Source organism: Monoraphidium neglectum (assembly GCF_000611645.1).
Source record: "Monoraphidium neglectum strain SAG 48.87 unplaced genomic scaffold scaffold00477, whole genome shotgun sequence".
Classification (NCBI taxonomy): Eukaryota; Viridiplantae; Chlorophyta; class Chlorophyceae; order Sphaeropleales; family Selenastraceae; genus Monoraphidium; species Monoraphidium neglectum.
The window spans coordinates 10918-25198 of NW_014013151.1; the positions used below are offsets into that span (position 1 = coordinate 10918).

A 14281-nucleotide genomic window follows, 5' to 3' on the forward strand; every position below is an offset into this window, starting at 1 on the left:
CCTCCCCCCCACCCATTGCAAACAACACAAACCCCACCACGGCCAGCATCACAAACACAACAGCAACGCCGCGGCACCCCGCCACACGCATCGCGTTCCCGTTTCTCAAGGTTTCTCAACACGCTTTCTGACCCCCTGCCCTCCCCCGACCCCTTCCCCCTGAGCCCTGCAGCTGACAGAGCTGCACTGCACCGACGAGGAGCTGACTGATGAGGGGGTGCGCCACCTCAGCCGCCTCTCGGGGCTCGTGACCCTGTCGCTGCGCGAGTGCTGCGAGGTGTCCGGCGGCGCGCTGCTGGTGAGAGTGGCCGGCGGGTGGGCAGGGTCAGGGGGAAAGGGGGGCCAGGAGGGAAGGCTGAGCGTGGACCCATGCGTCAGGCCAACCGGCAGCAACTGCAGGGGCAGGAGGGTGCATGGGCGCTCGAGAGCCGGATGGTTACATGCTGCATTCAGCATGCTAGAGCAGCTTGCGAGCTTCAGGGCCTGGCTTGGTCCGGCCGCCGCTCTGAGCATGCCGCTTGCCTGGCCGCGGCTCCTGTTTCACCCCTGTACCCGCCCCCGCCCTCCTCGCAGTCCCTGCTGCCCTCGCTGCCGCGCCTGGCGCACCTGGGCCTCTTCAAGGCCTGGGACTTTGGCGACGAGCACCTCTCAAAGGCGGTCGTCCACGCGCAGGGCCTGCGCTCCCTCGACCTCCGCGGCACGTGGGTCACCGCGCGCGGGCTCGGCGAGCTGAGTCAGCTGGCCACCCTCGAGCGGCTGGCGCTCGCGCCGCACGCGGAGCTGGGGGCGGACGGGGCCGCCGCGCTGGCGGGGCTGAGCCAGCTGCGGGGCCTGGCGCTCGGGTGCAGCGTGTACAGCCCGCCGGTGGTCGAGGCGGTCGCGCGGATGACGTGGCTGCAGGTGGGAGGGGGTTCCGGGTTGAACGACCACGGCGGGCGGGTTGCCAGCTCTGCGGCCGGCTGCGGGGCGCCTGAGGAGCGAACGCGGAGCGTCCGGCGCTGCTCCCTGCTGCGGCTTCAAAGTAGGCGGGCGCCGGCTTGGTAGTTCGGCCCTTGGCCAAACCGCCACGTGCTGCAAGCAATTGGTTCGCTGAAGCGTTAGCGCTTGCGCGACGGAGGCGCCTCACTAGGGCACTCCCCCTCCCCCTGGCAGCCGATCGTCCACGGTGCCTAAAACCCTCCTCGCCGCCCGGGCCGCCGCGATGCCTCTGCCCACAACCTTCGCTGCCTCAGGAGCTCAACCTCGCCGCGACCACGTGCCGCCGCGACGACGCCGCGGCCCAGCCACCCCTCGCGCCCCACTTGCTGCGCGCGATCGCGGGCTTGCCCGCCCTCGCGTCCCTCGACCTGTCTTGGCGCCGCGTCGACGCGCAGCAGCTGCGCGCGCTCGCCGCCTCCCTGCCGCGGCTCAGGACGCTGGCGCTGCACGGCTGCCCGCTCTCGGCGGAGGAGGTGGTGGCGCTCGAGCGTGCGGCCCCGGCCGTCAGCGTGGTGCGGCGCCGGCGCGAGCCCGACGCAGCGCAGGGGCTTGCGGAGCTCTTGGGCACGCTGCGGGTTGCTTGAATGGCGGGCAACGGCAGCCCTCACCAATGGCGGCCTTGTTAGCGCCCGCGCGCCGGCGTGGCTCCCGCGAGGGGACCCAACGCAGGGAGGGCGCTGCGGGCATGGAGGCATGGTGGCGTGCAGGTGCATCTTTTCAATCCGATGGCCTACGCCGAGCCGTTTTCCGATCTCCTCAAGCAATATTCTTTTCAGAAGCACCGTCCATTGTGCTGTTGGGTGGATGTGTCGGGGCCTCTGGTGGAGCTTTGAGCAGCACCCTGGAAAACTTGCCTTTTTCCTGTACATTACGACGGCATCACCCAGCAGCGCCGGCAAATGCAGCAGAGCCGTACGCCGGCGCAACGCCATCCCCTTTTGATGCACTGCAGCCCTGGGCGCCGCGAGCCGTCCTTGCGTGCAGGCGCGAGGAGGACGATCGGCACTTTTCCCAGCATTCCCTTGTACATGTGCGGTGTGGCGGAACCTCCGTACTTCTTGACTCGCCGCAGCAACCAAGTGCTGCCCTGTTGCCTTGATGTGTCCCTGTGATTGTGGACCAAAGCCGATCAGACTAGTGCCTAGTGGATATACATACCTTGCAGTGGCGCTGTGCATTATCCGTCAAGCCAGGGACATGAAGCCTGGATGTCTAGTAACACATCAGTGTAGGCAACGGCGGGCGGTGACTGGGCAATCAGACCACGCACTAGCATGGTACCGTTTTGTAACTGCTTGTTAAGGCGAGGGAGGGTACTGGCACAAGCACCCTGCTTGTGTATAACCAGATGCTCAGGGCCATATCAAAGTACCTGCGGCTGCTCATATGTGCTCACGCTGCTGCAAGTCTTGCCACGGCACGCTGAAGCGGTGCGGCAGCAGGTCGGGTGGGCTGGGCGATTCGTGCGGCTTCCGTCCGTAGTAATGAGAGACTCAGCTTTGACGCTAGTATCACTCCGAGCGCAGGCATCCGCGCCGCGCTCCTCTCTATTCTTTGTTAGTTAGATAGGGTTTCTTTCGACAGGGGGCTGCGGGTCTCGGCGCGTGCTATCCCAGCGTGTCTGCATCAGCAAGGAAGAGGGAGCGATGGCCCCCGCGGCCAAGAAGACACAGCAGCCCGCCGTGTGCCACGGGCACTCGCGTCCGATCGTGGAGGTGAACTATAGGTGAGGAGCGGCGGGCTTGCTTGCCAGGACGCGTCTTGGCAAAGGGTCGCTCCTGCTAGCACGGGGCGTCCCTCACCCCGGTAGCGTGTTACTTTGATTGGAAGCACACGCTTGATCGACGTGCTTGCAAAGTGTGCTCGAACAGGTGGAGTTTGTACCTGATCTGGGGGTTTGCGTTCTTGTCTCGCAGCCGTGTGACCCCGGATGGATACTTCCTAGTGAGTGCGAGCAAGGATGGTCAGCCCATGCTGCGTGATGGCCCCACTGGCGACTGGATTGGCACGTTCATCGGCCACAAGGTGGGCGCGCTGCGGGCGCAGTGAGCACATGCGGCGCGCGAGGGGCCATGCTGGGCGGCCCGAATGTATAGGGGCCGGATGGGCCATCCTGTGGCGCCGAAGCAATTCGTGTAGTTACCTGCACCATCTGGCTGTGGTTGGGCCGCAGCCCTGCAGCGCCACCGCTCTCCGACACGCCTGTCCAGCACCGCGCCCCTGCTCTGGCTCCGCCCCCGCCACGCCCCACAGGGCGCCGTTTGGTCGTGCGCGCTCGACCCGACCGCGACGCTCGCGGCCACCGCGTCGGCCGACTTCTCCGCCAAGGTTTGGGACGCCCTGACCGGCACGGAGAAGCTGTCCTTCCAGCACGGCCACATCGTGCGCTGCTGCAGCTTCGCCGACAGCAGCACGCGCCTCGCGACCGGAGGTGCGCGCGTGCCGCCAGGCGCCGCGTCCAGCACGGGCGGCGACACTTAGCAGGGTGGGGGAAGGGAGTTGAGTGACGCGCGTGGGAACGCGGCCGAAGGTTGCAACGGGGTCGTTTGACTTGAAAGCGACAGTGTGATGGGGAGAGCCTTGCCGAGCAGCTTCTGATTGAACCAGCCGTGCAATGGCACGGCACCAATCCCTGCTTGTTGCTGATGATTATCCCTTTGCCAACCTTGCGATGCTGTCCTCCCATTTTTGGCCATGCACATGTTGCACCCCCGCGTCCTCATTATCAGGCATGGAGAAGCTGGTGCGCATCTACGACCTGGAGCGCCCTGACGCGGCCCCGCAGCAGCTATCCGGCGCCGCGAAGGGCATCCGCAACGTGGTGTGGGTGCACGGCGACTCGCTGGTGCTCACGACACAGCAGGACACGCCGGGGCTGGACGTCTGGGACGTGAGGAGCGGCAGCATTGTGCAGACGCTGGCGACGGAGGCCCCAGTCACATCCGTTGAGGTGGGCGCCAGGGCCGGGCCGGCGCGGGGCGCACGGGATTGTCGCCGGCCGGACGGCGGCTGCCCAGCGGCGGATGGCGTGGTGCGGCATCAGGCAGCGGGCGGCGGCTCTGAGGCGCAGCTCTTGGGAGCAGGCTGACACCCCCTTGATTGGCGGCCATGCGACGCAAAGCGCCTTGCGCGTCTTCGGCCCTGGCGGGTCTGGTGCCGAGCCCATCCTCATCGAGCAGCTGCTGCATCTCCCAGACGCCCACCACCGGTCTGTGCCGCAGTCCCCCCCCCCCCCAACAAGTCGGCGACCAACGACCACCTGTCAACCCTCCGCCCCTGTCCCCCTCCCAGCTGACCTTTGACGGGCGCTTCCTCACGACCACCGACGGCGCAACCATCCGCTTCTGGGACGTGGGCGCCCTGCGCGAGGCCAAGCAGCACAAGGCGGCCTACCCTGTGGAGGCGGCCAGCTACTGCCCGGCCAAGGGGCGCTTCGCGTGCGGCGGCGGCGACATGTGGGTGCATCTCCACTCATACGACGACGGGTCCGAGCTGGAGGTCTGCAAGGGGCACCATGGGCCAGTGCACACCATCCGGTTTGGGCCGGAGGGCAAGGAGTACGCCTCGGTGAGGAATAGGGTGGGGGGAGGAGGGCCGGGGGCGGACGGGGGCTTTGTGTGGCAGGCTGCTGCGTTGCGGCAGGGGGTGCATCCCTGGACCAGTGCTGTGCAGTTGTTGGTGATCGCCCTGCGCGTGAGTACCCCGCTTTCAAACCATCCCCCCGCTATATTCAGGGCTCGGAGGACGGGACTATACGGTGAGCCCTTGTCACTGTATTTGTGAAGGATCATCGGTTGCCCGCAGGGTTTTGCTTGTGTCTGCTCCGTACTGTTTTCTCGCAGCTGTGACCCACCACTCAATCTCACCTGCCTGCCCGTCTTCCTTGCTCGCTTCCCCTCCCAACGCTGTCATTGCCCTCGTGCAACAGAATCTGGCAGGTGTGTAGAGGGGACGCTGACATGGCGGATGAGTTTGGGAGGGCCCGTTGCGAGTGACACTTGAAAGCCCACCTGGGATGTGCGGTCCCTTTCCGGTATTGACCGTGGTCAACGTGTGTACCGCCCATGTGCAAGCCAATCTCATTCCCCTTCCCCCTTTCTCTTCTGCAGACGGACTTTGCCGCCACGTGAAATCGCCTGCTGGCGCGGGCGGCGAACGATGCTGCTGCTGCTGCTGTTGCTGCTTGGGCACACCGAGCTTGCCAGTCGGCAGGCGAGGCGCCTGACGCGCAGCGCCGTCCTTGCGCTGCACACTGGAGGAGCACGATTGTAACGGGTCACCGGCTGCGTTTCTTCGCGACCAAATGCAAATGTTGGGTCCTCTGTGCACACTGGTATCTGTTTCGAACATTTGGCGGGATCTTGCGCTGCAATTTCAGCCGGGGCAGCAGGGTATAAAAAGCGACACGATAATCATCGCCGAAAGTTAAAGCTGGTGATGTCCGTTTCAGACGGTACCTGCACGCGGCACCGACCTTGTCAGGGCACTTGAGTCAGCCACTGGCTTGAATGAGGAGCTTGTGTTGCACATGTATTGTTGAAGGGCATAAAATAATCGGATTGGCGTTGTTGCTCGCCTATGTGACAGTGCCGCGGCTCGCTGCCGCCATGGGGCCGTTGCGCAGTGTGGCCTGGGACGTGCGCTCCCACCTCAGCACCAAAAGCCCATATGCCTGGCGCGTGCCGCACCCTGGCGCGCCCTCGCTATACCAGCTGCCGGATCCGCCGGGTCACTCCTTGGTGTTCCTCCACGTACTCGCGCGCCACGGGACGAGGTGGCCCACGGCGGACCGCACGGCGCAAATGCTCAGCCTGGCGCCGCTGCTGCAGGTGGGGCGCACCGGCGTGTAGGAGCGCTCTGGCGCCCCGCTGCGCGTTGAGACAGCCCAGTGCGCTCCATCAGCGAGCCGCCATGCAGCCCGCATGTGCATGCGGCTGCATGCCACGCGGGGGCAGCGCCGCAGCCACCGCCCTTGCGCGCCCTTGCGCGCCCATGCGGCCGAGCATCGCGATTGCTGCGTGGCGTTGCATGTCGCGCAGATGGCCGACCACCGGCGGCACCCATGGGCGCGTAACTTCACAGACCAGCTGCGCAGCACCCCCTATGCTGCCGGGGAGCTGCACCCCATCGGTGGGGCTTTGTGCGCCTGCGAGCGGAGAGTGCATCCACCATAGGGGGGGGGGGTCCCAGGCAAGGTGCATGGCAAATTGCGAGTGAGGCCTGTGGTGCCCCTCCTTTCACCCTGGTTTTTTCTTTGGAACAGGCATTGTGACGATGGTGTGGTAGCTGCTGCACATTCACGAACGCATGCACCCCCTTTGCGCAGCACTCATAGCGCACAGCCCTGAGAGCCCTTCCCGCTGGCCTCGTCGCCCGGATTGTCGGCGCCTCTCCAAGGGGAGGACGAGATGATGTCACTGGCCAGGCGCCTGCGCCGCCGCTTTCCCAGCCTGCTGGATCGCCCCTACTTCCCGAAGCGGTACCCCATTATATCTACACAGGTGCGTCGAAGCTCTCATTCCCGGGGCAGCGCCCGCTGTTCGAATCATCCCGGGATGACCTCCGTGCCACAAGCGTTGCAGCGCAGCAGCTGTGGTTGACCTGGGGTTAAAGCCCAAAGGGGCGGATTCAGGGGCTCAAATCTTGCGCGTATGTCGTGCAGACGGCGTGCAGCACTTGATCATGGTGGTGAACCCACATCATCCCTCGCAGAGGCAACCCCCGCCCCCCTAAACCCCACCAGGTCGCCCGCGCCGCACAGAGCGCATCGGCGTTTGCCCTCGGCTTCTTCCAGCGCGCAGGGGCCAACGGCGGGCGGCCGCAGCCCGTGGCGATGTCGATGCTGCCCAAGCGGCGCGACGCGGTCCTGAGGTTTTTCCAGGTGTGCCCAGCCTACCTGCAGCACGAGGACACAGTCGAGCGGTGGCTGGTGAGCTGTTTGCAGGCGGACGCCCGAGTCAGGGCGCGGCACGGCGTTGCGTGGTGCTGGTGTGTCGCGTGAGGTTGCTTGGGGCTCTGTTTTAATTGGGTCCGGTCCGTTGGCACTGATCATGCCCCTTTCAACCATCTTACTAGGCGCCCTGGCTGTGGCACCACTGGGAGTCCATCCTGCCAGACGTTGAGCGCCGCCTCGGCCTGCCGCGCGGCGCGGCGCAGCCCTGCGACATCGACGGTGGGCGCGAACTGCGCTTTTCCAGGCCGTGATCGTGGGGAGCGTGCAAAGCGCCGGGCCGGTGCCGAGCAGCAGCAGGCAACTGGTGAAGCCCCTGGCCGCTCTGCTGAGACGCCTGATTACATCGTTGGTACTGCAATTAGGTGGCGCCTTCGCACGCAGCCCTCGTCCCCGCCCCGCCTCCCCCCCTGCAGCGCTGTGGCAGCTGTGCTCATACGAGGCCGGCCTGCTCGGCGCCCTGGGCGGCGCCTGCAGCGCGTTCGAGCGGCCCGAGGCTGAGCTGCTGGAGTGGATGGAAGACGTGCGGCTGTATGAGACGCAGGGGCCCGGGGCGGACATCAACAGCAGGTGTCCTGCGCGCACCGGCTTTGGGGTTCGTGCGCCGCTCGGTTCGGCCGCCTGGCACCAGGCCACAAGCTCTGCGTTGCTGCACACATCAAACAAGCGAGCAGCAAACGTCCATTGGATTTCGTCGGCCGTGAGTCGTTTCAATCGCGTGCCCCATGCCTCACCACCACACCTGCCCTTGCCGCTCAGGATCGCGGGTGTGCTCCTGGCAGACCTGGGCGCGTCCCTCCGCGGCGCTGCGCAAGCCAGCGCCGCCGGCAAGGAGCCGCTGCAGCTGGCGCGGCTGCACTTTGCGTGAGCTTCTGCACCTCATGACCGGTCCTGCTGCGGCGTGAGGGCCTGGCCCACCTCTGTCTGGTCCACGCTCGAGGGCGGATTGGCGCGCCCATCCATTCCAAACCAATGCAATCTATTCCAATTCAATCCAATTTGACAGCATGAGCTACCTCTTGCTGTGCGGCCGGTTTCACCCTTCAACCCTGACCAACATAACGCCGTTGCTTTGCGGCGCGCAGGCACTGTGAGACGCTGACGCCTCTCCTGACGCTGCTCGGCCTGTTCAAGGCGCAGCTGTCAGGGAGGGCATCCGCAGCGGCCCCAGGGGCGCCAGTGGTCTCGCCGCGCCAGGCGCAGCAGGAGGTGGGGGGCGTGGACTCGATTGTGGACGACGCTGCGCTGGCGGTGGCGCGGCGGCTGGCGGAGACCCGCAGTGGCAGCAGCAGCGGCGGCGCCAATGGCGATGGTTTGGCTGACGCTGGGAGCGGCGGCGTGGGGAGCAGCAGCTTGAGCGACGGCGGTGGCGGTGCCCTGGATAACGGTAGTGAGACGAGCGTGGGCAGCACGGACAGCTGGGGGCTGGAGAGCCACCTGGGTGCCAGCAGCAGCAGCAGCAGCAGCAGCAGCAGCAGAAGCAGCAGCGGCGGCGGCGGCAGCAGCGGCGGCGACGGCGCCGGGCGGCTGCGCCACAAGCATGGCCCGCGAGCGGCTGGGTGCGCGTACAAGGGGAGAGAGCTTGCCGGCGGCCCCCTCGCGCCCCCGCCAGGCTGGGAGCCGCTGCCCAACGACGGCGGGCGCGAGTGGCGCGGTGGGCGCGTGGCGCCGCTTGGGGGCAACCTGGTGGTGGTGTTGTACCAATCAGACAGCCGCCCGGCGCGCCACGTCGTGCGGTTCGTGCACAACGAGCAGGTGCTGGCGCCGCCGTTTTGCGGCGGCGGGACAGACTGCGACCTGGGGGAGTTTCTGGAGGCGGTTGTCGACAAAGGGGCGGCATCTGTCGGGCAGCTGCTGGAATTGTGCGAGGTGGACAGGAGGGGCGCGGGGCCTGGCCAGGGCCGCGGCGCCGCCGGCGCCGCGCCCGTCGTGACCGCAGACGGTCTGCAGATTGAGCTGCCCTCTTTGAGCTGAGGTTTGATGGTATGATGAGAGTTATTGTGAAAGATGTGTCGATTTGCTTCGTGTGCGTGGGCTTGTGAGTCGGCTGGGAGGTTCAGCGCACCCATGCTGTGATACTTCAGAGCATCAATCAAGTAGATCAACCCCCAACGCGCTTGGATCGCTACACTGCCAATTGTGTCGGCGCCCTCCTTCCTGATGGCTGTGAAAGTTATTTGAAGAGCGCACCGTCTGGAGATTGTGCGAGCTGCATCATAGCAACTGGCTCGGATATCTGTGCTGAGCGTGCTGTGCGATGACAGTCATGAGCCACTGGCCGCGCACACGTTACCAGTGAGGCACCGGACTGAAATGCACTTATTCGGCCTTCTGTGTCATTTTGAGGTCACAGACAGCACAACAACGCTCCCTGTCGACGGCGAGGAGACCGGCCCGACTTGCGTGGGGACCAGCGGATCAGCACGGGATGTCGAAAGAAAAGAGTTCCTACACAACCTACGTGGTCAACTATGCAGAGTGTGTACCCACATAAACGGGTGTGGTCTGGCAGGCAATCCGCGCCCTCCGCTGGCCAACTCGCTTGCCTTGGTCTATCATCGCAGGGAGCCCGTCGAGTGTGCAGGCCCGGAGGTCATGTGCCTCGAGCTGCACAACCATAAGCGCACCATTCAGAAGGTGCGTGCGATGGCGCCTGCTCGCAACGCCTGGGCGTCTCACTGCTACACACCCACATCCCGCCCACCCTCACGGATCGCCCCACTCTTGTAGGGCGACCTCATCTTTGGAAGCACGGCACACACCAAGACCCGCAAGTCCACCACCTGGCGGCATTGGTGCGCTGCAGCCTCTGCACCCGGATCCTACCATATCCCTGGGCGGTTGTGGACACCGCCGTCTCCTGCCCTGCATGCCGCTGCCCTGGCCTCATGCTCAAACCGCGGCCCAAAACACTCTCTTGAATTTTATATGCACCAGGGGTTGCGCCACGGAGCGCCTGATTGCCAACGTCGGCAAAATCGAATACCTGGAGGGCCTGCCTGGGCTAAAGGATGCTGACCAGGTGATTGGGCTGCTCCATCGCAACAATGACGCTTGTCTCCATTGGATGCAGCCAGCTCTCCGTGACACTACATTGTGGCGCAGTGCTGTGGGTTTGCTGTAAGAATTATGAGCAGCCCGCCCGTGTGGCGGCAGCCCAGCCTTCCAGCTCCGTGCTGGCAGCTGCTTGGGGCGTTGGGGTCGTGCGCAGCCATGTGTGCGGTAGCCGCCGCACGCGGCCCCAGGCTGGCAGCATGGTTGCGGACCCTGCTGAGCACACTACGTGCTCTCTTGCCCCCTTGGATGCCTGTGGAACGTACGCGCAGAAGACCGTGACAGCGAAGTTCGAGGGTGTCGCAGCCCGCAAGGTCAAGGGCACAAAAAGGGGCAAGCGGCAGCCGCCGATCAGCAAGAAGGTGGGACGGGCGACGGCCCTTGCTCACCGTCGTGCACATGCACCTGCCCTGGGTCCAATAACTCTACGTGACACTACCACTGACACCTCCAAATAGTCACGTTGCTGACGTGTCCTATTGCAAGCACCTGAAAACCGGCGATGGCGACATTGTCATCGCGCTGCAGGCCCGGCGGGACAGCAGCGACGCGCAGGCGGCGGCAGACCAGCAGGCTGCAGGTGGCGAGGGCGAGGAGGGCGGCAAGGTGCAGGAGGGCGGCAGCGCACCTGGGGGCGAGGGTTCCGCGGGCGAGGGTGGTGGTGTGGGGGGTGGTGGCATGGAGGGCCTGGGCACAGCAGTCCAGGGTGCAGAGGGTGGTGGCGTGGACAGCAAGGGGGCGGCGGGCCAGGGGGCGCAGGGTGGCGAAGTGGAGGGCGAGGGGGCGGAGGCTCAACTTGCCCCTCACCTTGAAGGTGAAAAGGGTGGCTTGGAGGGCCAGCCTGACCCTCCGCACCGCGAGGGTGCGGCGGGCCAGCGGCCAGAGATTGGCGGAGTGGGGGGCCAGGAGGGGCCGGAGGGCCAGGCTGCAGAGGGTGGCGGCGTGGAATTCCAGGGCGCGGCTGGCCAGGGGGCAGAGGGCGGCGCGGCGGGCAGCGAGGGCGCGCCCGACAAGGGGGTAGCGGGTGGCGGCGTGGACGGCCAGGCCGGGGGGGCTTCGGGCGGCGGCGCGGAGGGCCAGGGGGCGGGCAGCCGGGCGGCAGAGGGCGGCAGCGCAGGAAAGGGCAAGGCGCAGGCTGCTGCTGCTGCCGAGGCTGATGCTGTGGCGGCGCCCGAGGCCAAGATGGTGCCAGATGCGTCGGCAATGCAGGAGGCTGCAGCGGTGTGGGGGGGAGGGAGCAGGGGGCCGCCGCACAAACGCATCAGGGTCTGCAGGATTCCTGCTGCCGGCAACTCTCTGATGCCTGCTGCTGGCGCTTCAGTAAAATCGTTGGCTAGTGACTTGCACCCACGTCACCCTGCCGTGCCCGCTCGTGTCCCTCGCCATCAATCCCCTTGCGCAGTGAGCGGAGCTTGCCTACTATTGCTGCCTGCCGCTGGACTGCAGCTGGTGTTGCCCCCTTCCGCTTGGCCCACTCAGTGTGCCAGACTGGCTGGCGCGTTTCACCGTTCCTCCAGCTTGTGCTTGACGGACCTTCTGGTCAGGACCCTTACCTGTGCCACTGTGCTCGCACTTGCGTTGATGGGTTGCAGACGTTGTTTTGACAAGCTGGGGTTTAGAACGGGTGCATGACGCAAGTGAACATGTTGTGCTGCACCCCCCCTTGTGCGTACTTCCTGGGCTGCATGTCACGCAAGCCAGGGGCCCCCACTGGCAACTTTGACTGCTGAGGTTTACTGAAAGTGCGTAGTGTGGCCTAGCTTGCCTCCTGATATGCATGGTACTTGTAAGCAACAATGCAGGTCCTTTCCTACTCGCTGCGGAAGATCGGGGTGCAGGGTGTCGCGACAATCATGTTGAAGCATGTATCAGGGTGCTGGGGGAGGCTCTGGGCAAGGTCCCCCCTGCACTGTGCAAGGTCCCCCCTGCACCCGATCCTCTTGCACTAGCCCGTGGCTGGCATGTGAGCAACACCCACCTGTATGAAAGACAGGCACCCGTGATAATCTATATCCACCATGTTTCAATCCCTGCTGCAAAAGCCTCTGGAGCTGCCGCCGCAAATCCTTCATGGCACCAGCGCGTGTGTTGGGGTGGGTGATTTGTGGCATCAATCACCTGCAACCTCTTGACCTGAATGGCTCGAGGTTTCAGCTAAAGTTCTGGTTTGTAATTGCATGAAACTTGATAGGGTGTTTTTTTGGAAACATCCAGTTTTGCAAAGACGATTTATCAGGCTCTGGTTGGTTCAAGCGTTGACCCAGGAGTTGACCCAGGGGTTGACCAAGCTTTGAAGCTTGCTGGCAAAATGATTGATAATTCCTGTCCATAACACTTTCCGCCAATGGCCCGGATCAGTGTCTCGTGTATGTGGAGCGACCGCAAACACACGCCATGCGCTGGTGCCGCCGCTAGTTACGCTCTGGCCGTCAGGTGTGTTACCCATAAGCAGCAGTCTCGCACTTCGCCAGCTCAGGACCCCAGCTTTGCATGCATTGCGTGTATTAGTTGGTGCATATAATCAATGGAAGCGTGTTGCCGATCTCGCGGTTGATCTCGGCCTCACCGAATGGCGGACCCTCACGGCGTAGGAACAACTGGAGCAAGTAGTTTTGATGCAAGCGGATTTTTCAAGGCGCAGCAGGCTGCCTCACAGCAGGCCGTGGCGGGCGCGCCGACCGCGGATCGCCGCGCGTTGCTGCTGCAGGCAGCGCAAGGCCTGCTGTCGTCCTCGTCACACGGCAGCGACAGCGACGCCGGGGCCGCCAGCGGCGGCAGCGGCGGCGCCGCGGCCACCAAGCGCGGCGGCGGCGGCCGCGATAGCAGCAGCGATGGGCGTGGGCGAGGCGAAAAACGGCGCCGAAAGGAACAGCACAGAGACAAAGCCAAGAAAAAGCACCGCAGGTCAAGCAGAGACCGCAGCGGGGGCCGGTCATCAAAACACAAAGACGCCAGCGGCGGCCGGCGCCGCCCCCGCAGCGACTTTGAGAAAATCCAGGAGCTGGAGCGCCGCCACGGCGCCGCCCCCGCCGCCGCCCCTGGCCCCGCTTTGGCGCTTCCGCTCGGCGGCGGGTCCCGCGACGGCGGCGGCGGCGGCGCCCTCGAGCTCGTGCTGGACACAGCTGGTGACCCTGCAAACGTCACATATCAGAGCCTGTACGCCCGAGACGTCCCTCGGTTCAGCCGCGTCGACCCCCTGAATTTGCTGGGAGACACGCGCCTCCGCTACGCGTGGCAGCGCGACGCCGCCGCTGCGGCCGCCGACCGCGAGGCGGGCGCGCAAAGCGGCGGGCCGCGGTACTTCCAGGGGCGATGGGCGCTGCAGGAGCGAAACAAGAAGGCGCGGCGGGTGCGGCTGGGCGACGAGCGCGCGGCAGCCGCGGAAGCGGCGGCGGCGGCCGCGCTCGCGGGCGGGCGGCAGCGAACGGGCGGCTGGCAGCCGCAGCCAGGCGGTGGCGGCGGCGGCATGGGGCTGCCGCTGCCGACGTATGTGCCGTTGGGCGCCGCGGCGGACACCGCGCGGCAGGGCGCGCCGCGGTGGCCCGGGAGCCCAGAGGGGTTTCGGGTGCAAGGCGCGGCCAGCGGAGGCGGCGACGGCGCCGGCAGGAGAGGGCCAGAGCAGCTACTGTTGGAAAGAGGGGAGGACGTCGAAGAGTTTGTGCTGCGGCGCACCCGCGAGTGGAACGTGGCCCTGCGGGAGCGGCCCGAGGAGGAGCGGCTGTGGCTGGGTTTTGCCGAGTTCCAGGAGCACGCAGCGCGGCTGCTGGGGCGCAGGTGCGCGCGCGCGCGCCACTTGGGGCACGGTGGGGTGCTGCTCGGCGGAGGCAGCGGCGGAGGGGTGCGTTGAGCGGGGCAGGGCTGGACTTGGTCTGTGGAGACGGCACGTTTCAGGGCTCTCAAAGCTCGAGCAGCTGCCGGCAGCAAGCTACTGGATGCGTGGTTGCGGTTCCATGGGGCAGCTGCCCGGCGCACCTGCGTACGCCGCCTTTTGGACAATTCTTTTCCAGCACAACCCTTGTCACGCAGCCGCGGCCTCCCGTCCTCGCCCCCTCCCCGACCCTCTCCGACACCCCTGGCCCGGCCCCCCAAAGGCCCCAAGACGCGCCGCCGGCGGAGAAGCAGGTCTCGATATTGCAGCGCGGCCTCGAGCACCACCCCGGCAGCGAGCGCCTGCTGCTCGCGCTGCTGCGCGCGTACGCGCAGTGCGCGGAGCCGGAGGCGCTGCGCGCCAAGTGGGACGCGGTGCTGCGGCGGCGGCCGGGAAGCTGGCTGCTGTGGAGGGAATACCTGGCAGCCAGG

General features: G+C 65.9%; 4 protein-coding genes across 4 annotated transcripts in view; all 4 read left to right on the forward strand.

Moving 5' to 3' along the window:
• MNEG_3692 (hypothetical protein) overlaps positions 1–1562 on the forward strand; it is a gene marked incomplete at both ends in the record, with an annotated part of 4323 nt that extends 2761 nt beyond the window's left edge. The window contains 3 exons of the mRNA XM_014047831.1: positions 173–298; positions 574–900; positions 1233–1562. Coding sequence (XP_013903285.1) covers positions 173–298; positions 574–900; positions 1233–1562 — 783 coding nt within the window. The remainder of the gene's footprint in view (positions 1–172; positions 299–573; positions 901–1232) is intronic.
• A 1062-nt stretch (positions 1563–2624) lies between these two features.
• MNEG_3693 (serine-threonine kinase receptor-associated protein) lies at positions 2625–5108 on the forward strand (the record flags this gene model as incomplete). Its single annotated transcript, XM_014047832.1, has 6 exons — positions 2625–2704; positions 2895–3003; positions 3232–3409; positions 3708–3928; positions 4270–4545; positions 5088–5108. 6 exons carry the CDS (start codon positions 2625–2627, stop codon positions 5106–5108), a joined length of 885 nt encoding a protein of 294 aa, XP_013903286.1.
• A 1278-nt stretch (positions 5109–6386) lies between these two features.
• MNEG_3694 (hypothetical protein) lies at positions 6387–8902 on the forward strand (the record flags this gene model as incomplete). The annotated part of the gene is made up of 6 exons (XM_014047833.1): positions 6387–6479; positions 6722–6907; positions 7054–7150; positions 7345–7498; positions 7688–7792; positions 8014–8902. The coding sequence occupies 6 exons, from the start codon at positions 6387–6389 to the stop codon at positions 8900–8902; spliced, it is 1524 nt and encodes a 507-aa protein (XP_013903287.1).
• A 621-nt stretch (positions 8903–9523) lies between these two features.
• Positions 9524–14281, forward strand: part of MNEG_3695 (hypothetical protein) — a gene marked incomplete at both ends in the record, with an annotated part of 6979 nt that continues 2221 nt past the window's right edge. Inside the window, 7 exons of the mRNA XM_014047834.1 lie at positions 9524–9565; positions 9659–9723; positions 9866–9950; positions 10255–10344; positions 10511–11178; positions 12962–13756; positions 14074–14214. Coding sequence (XP_013903288.1) covers positions 9524–9565; positions 9659–9723; positions 9866–9950; positions 10255–10344; positions 10511–11178; positions 12962–13756; positions 14074–14214 — 1886 coding nt within the window. The remainder of the gene's footprint in view (positions 9566–9658; positions 9724–9865; positions 9951–10254; positions 10345–10510; positions 11179–12961; positions 13757–14073; positions 14215–14281) is intronic.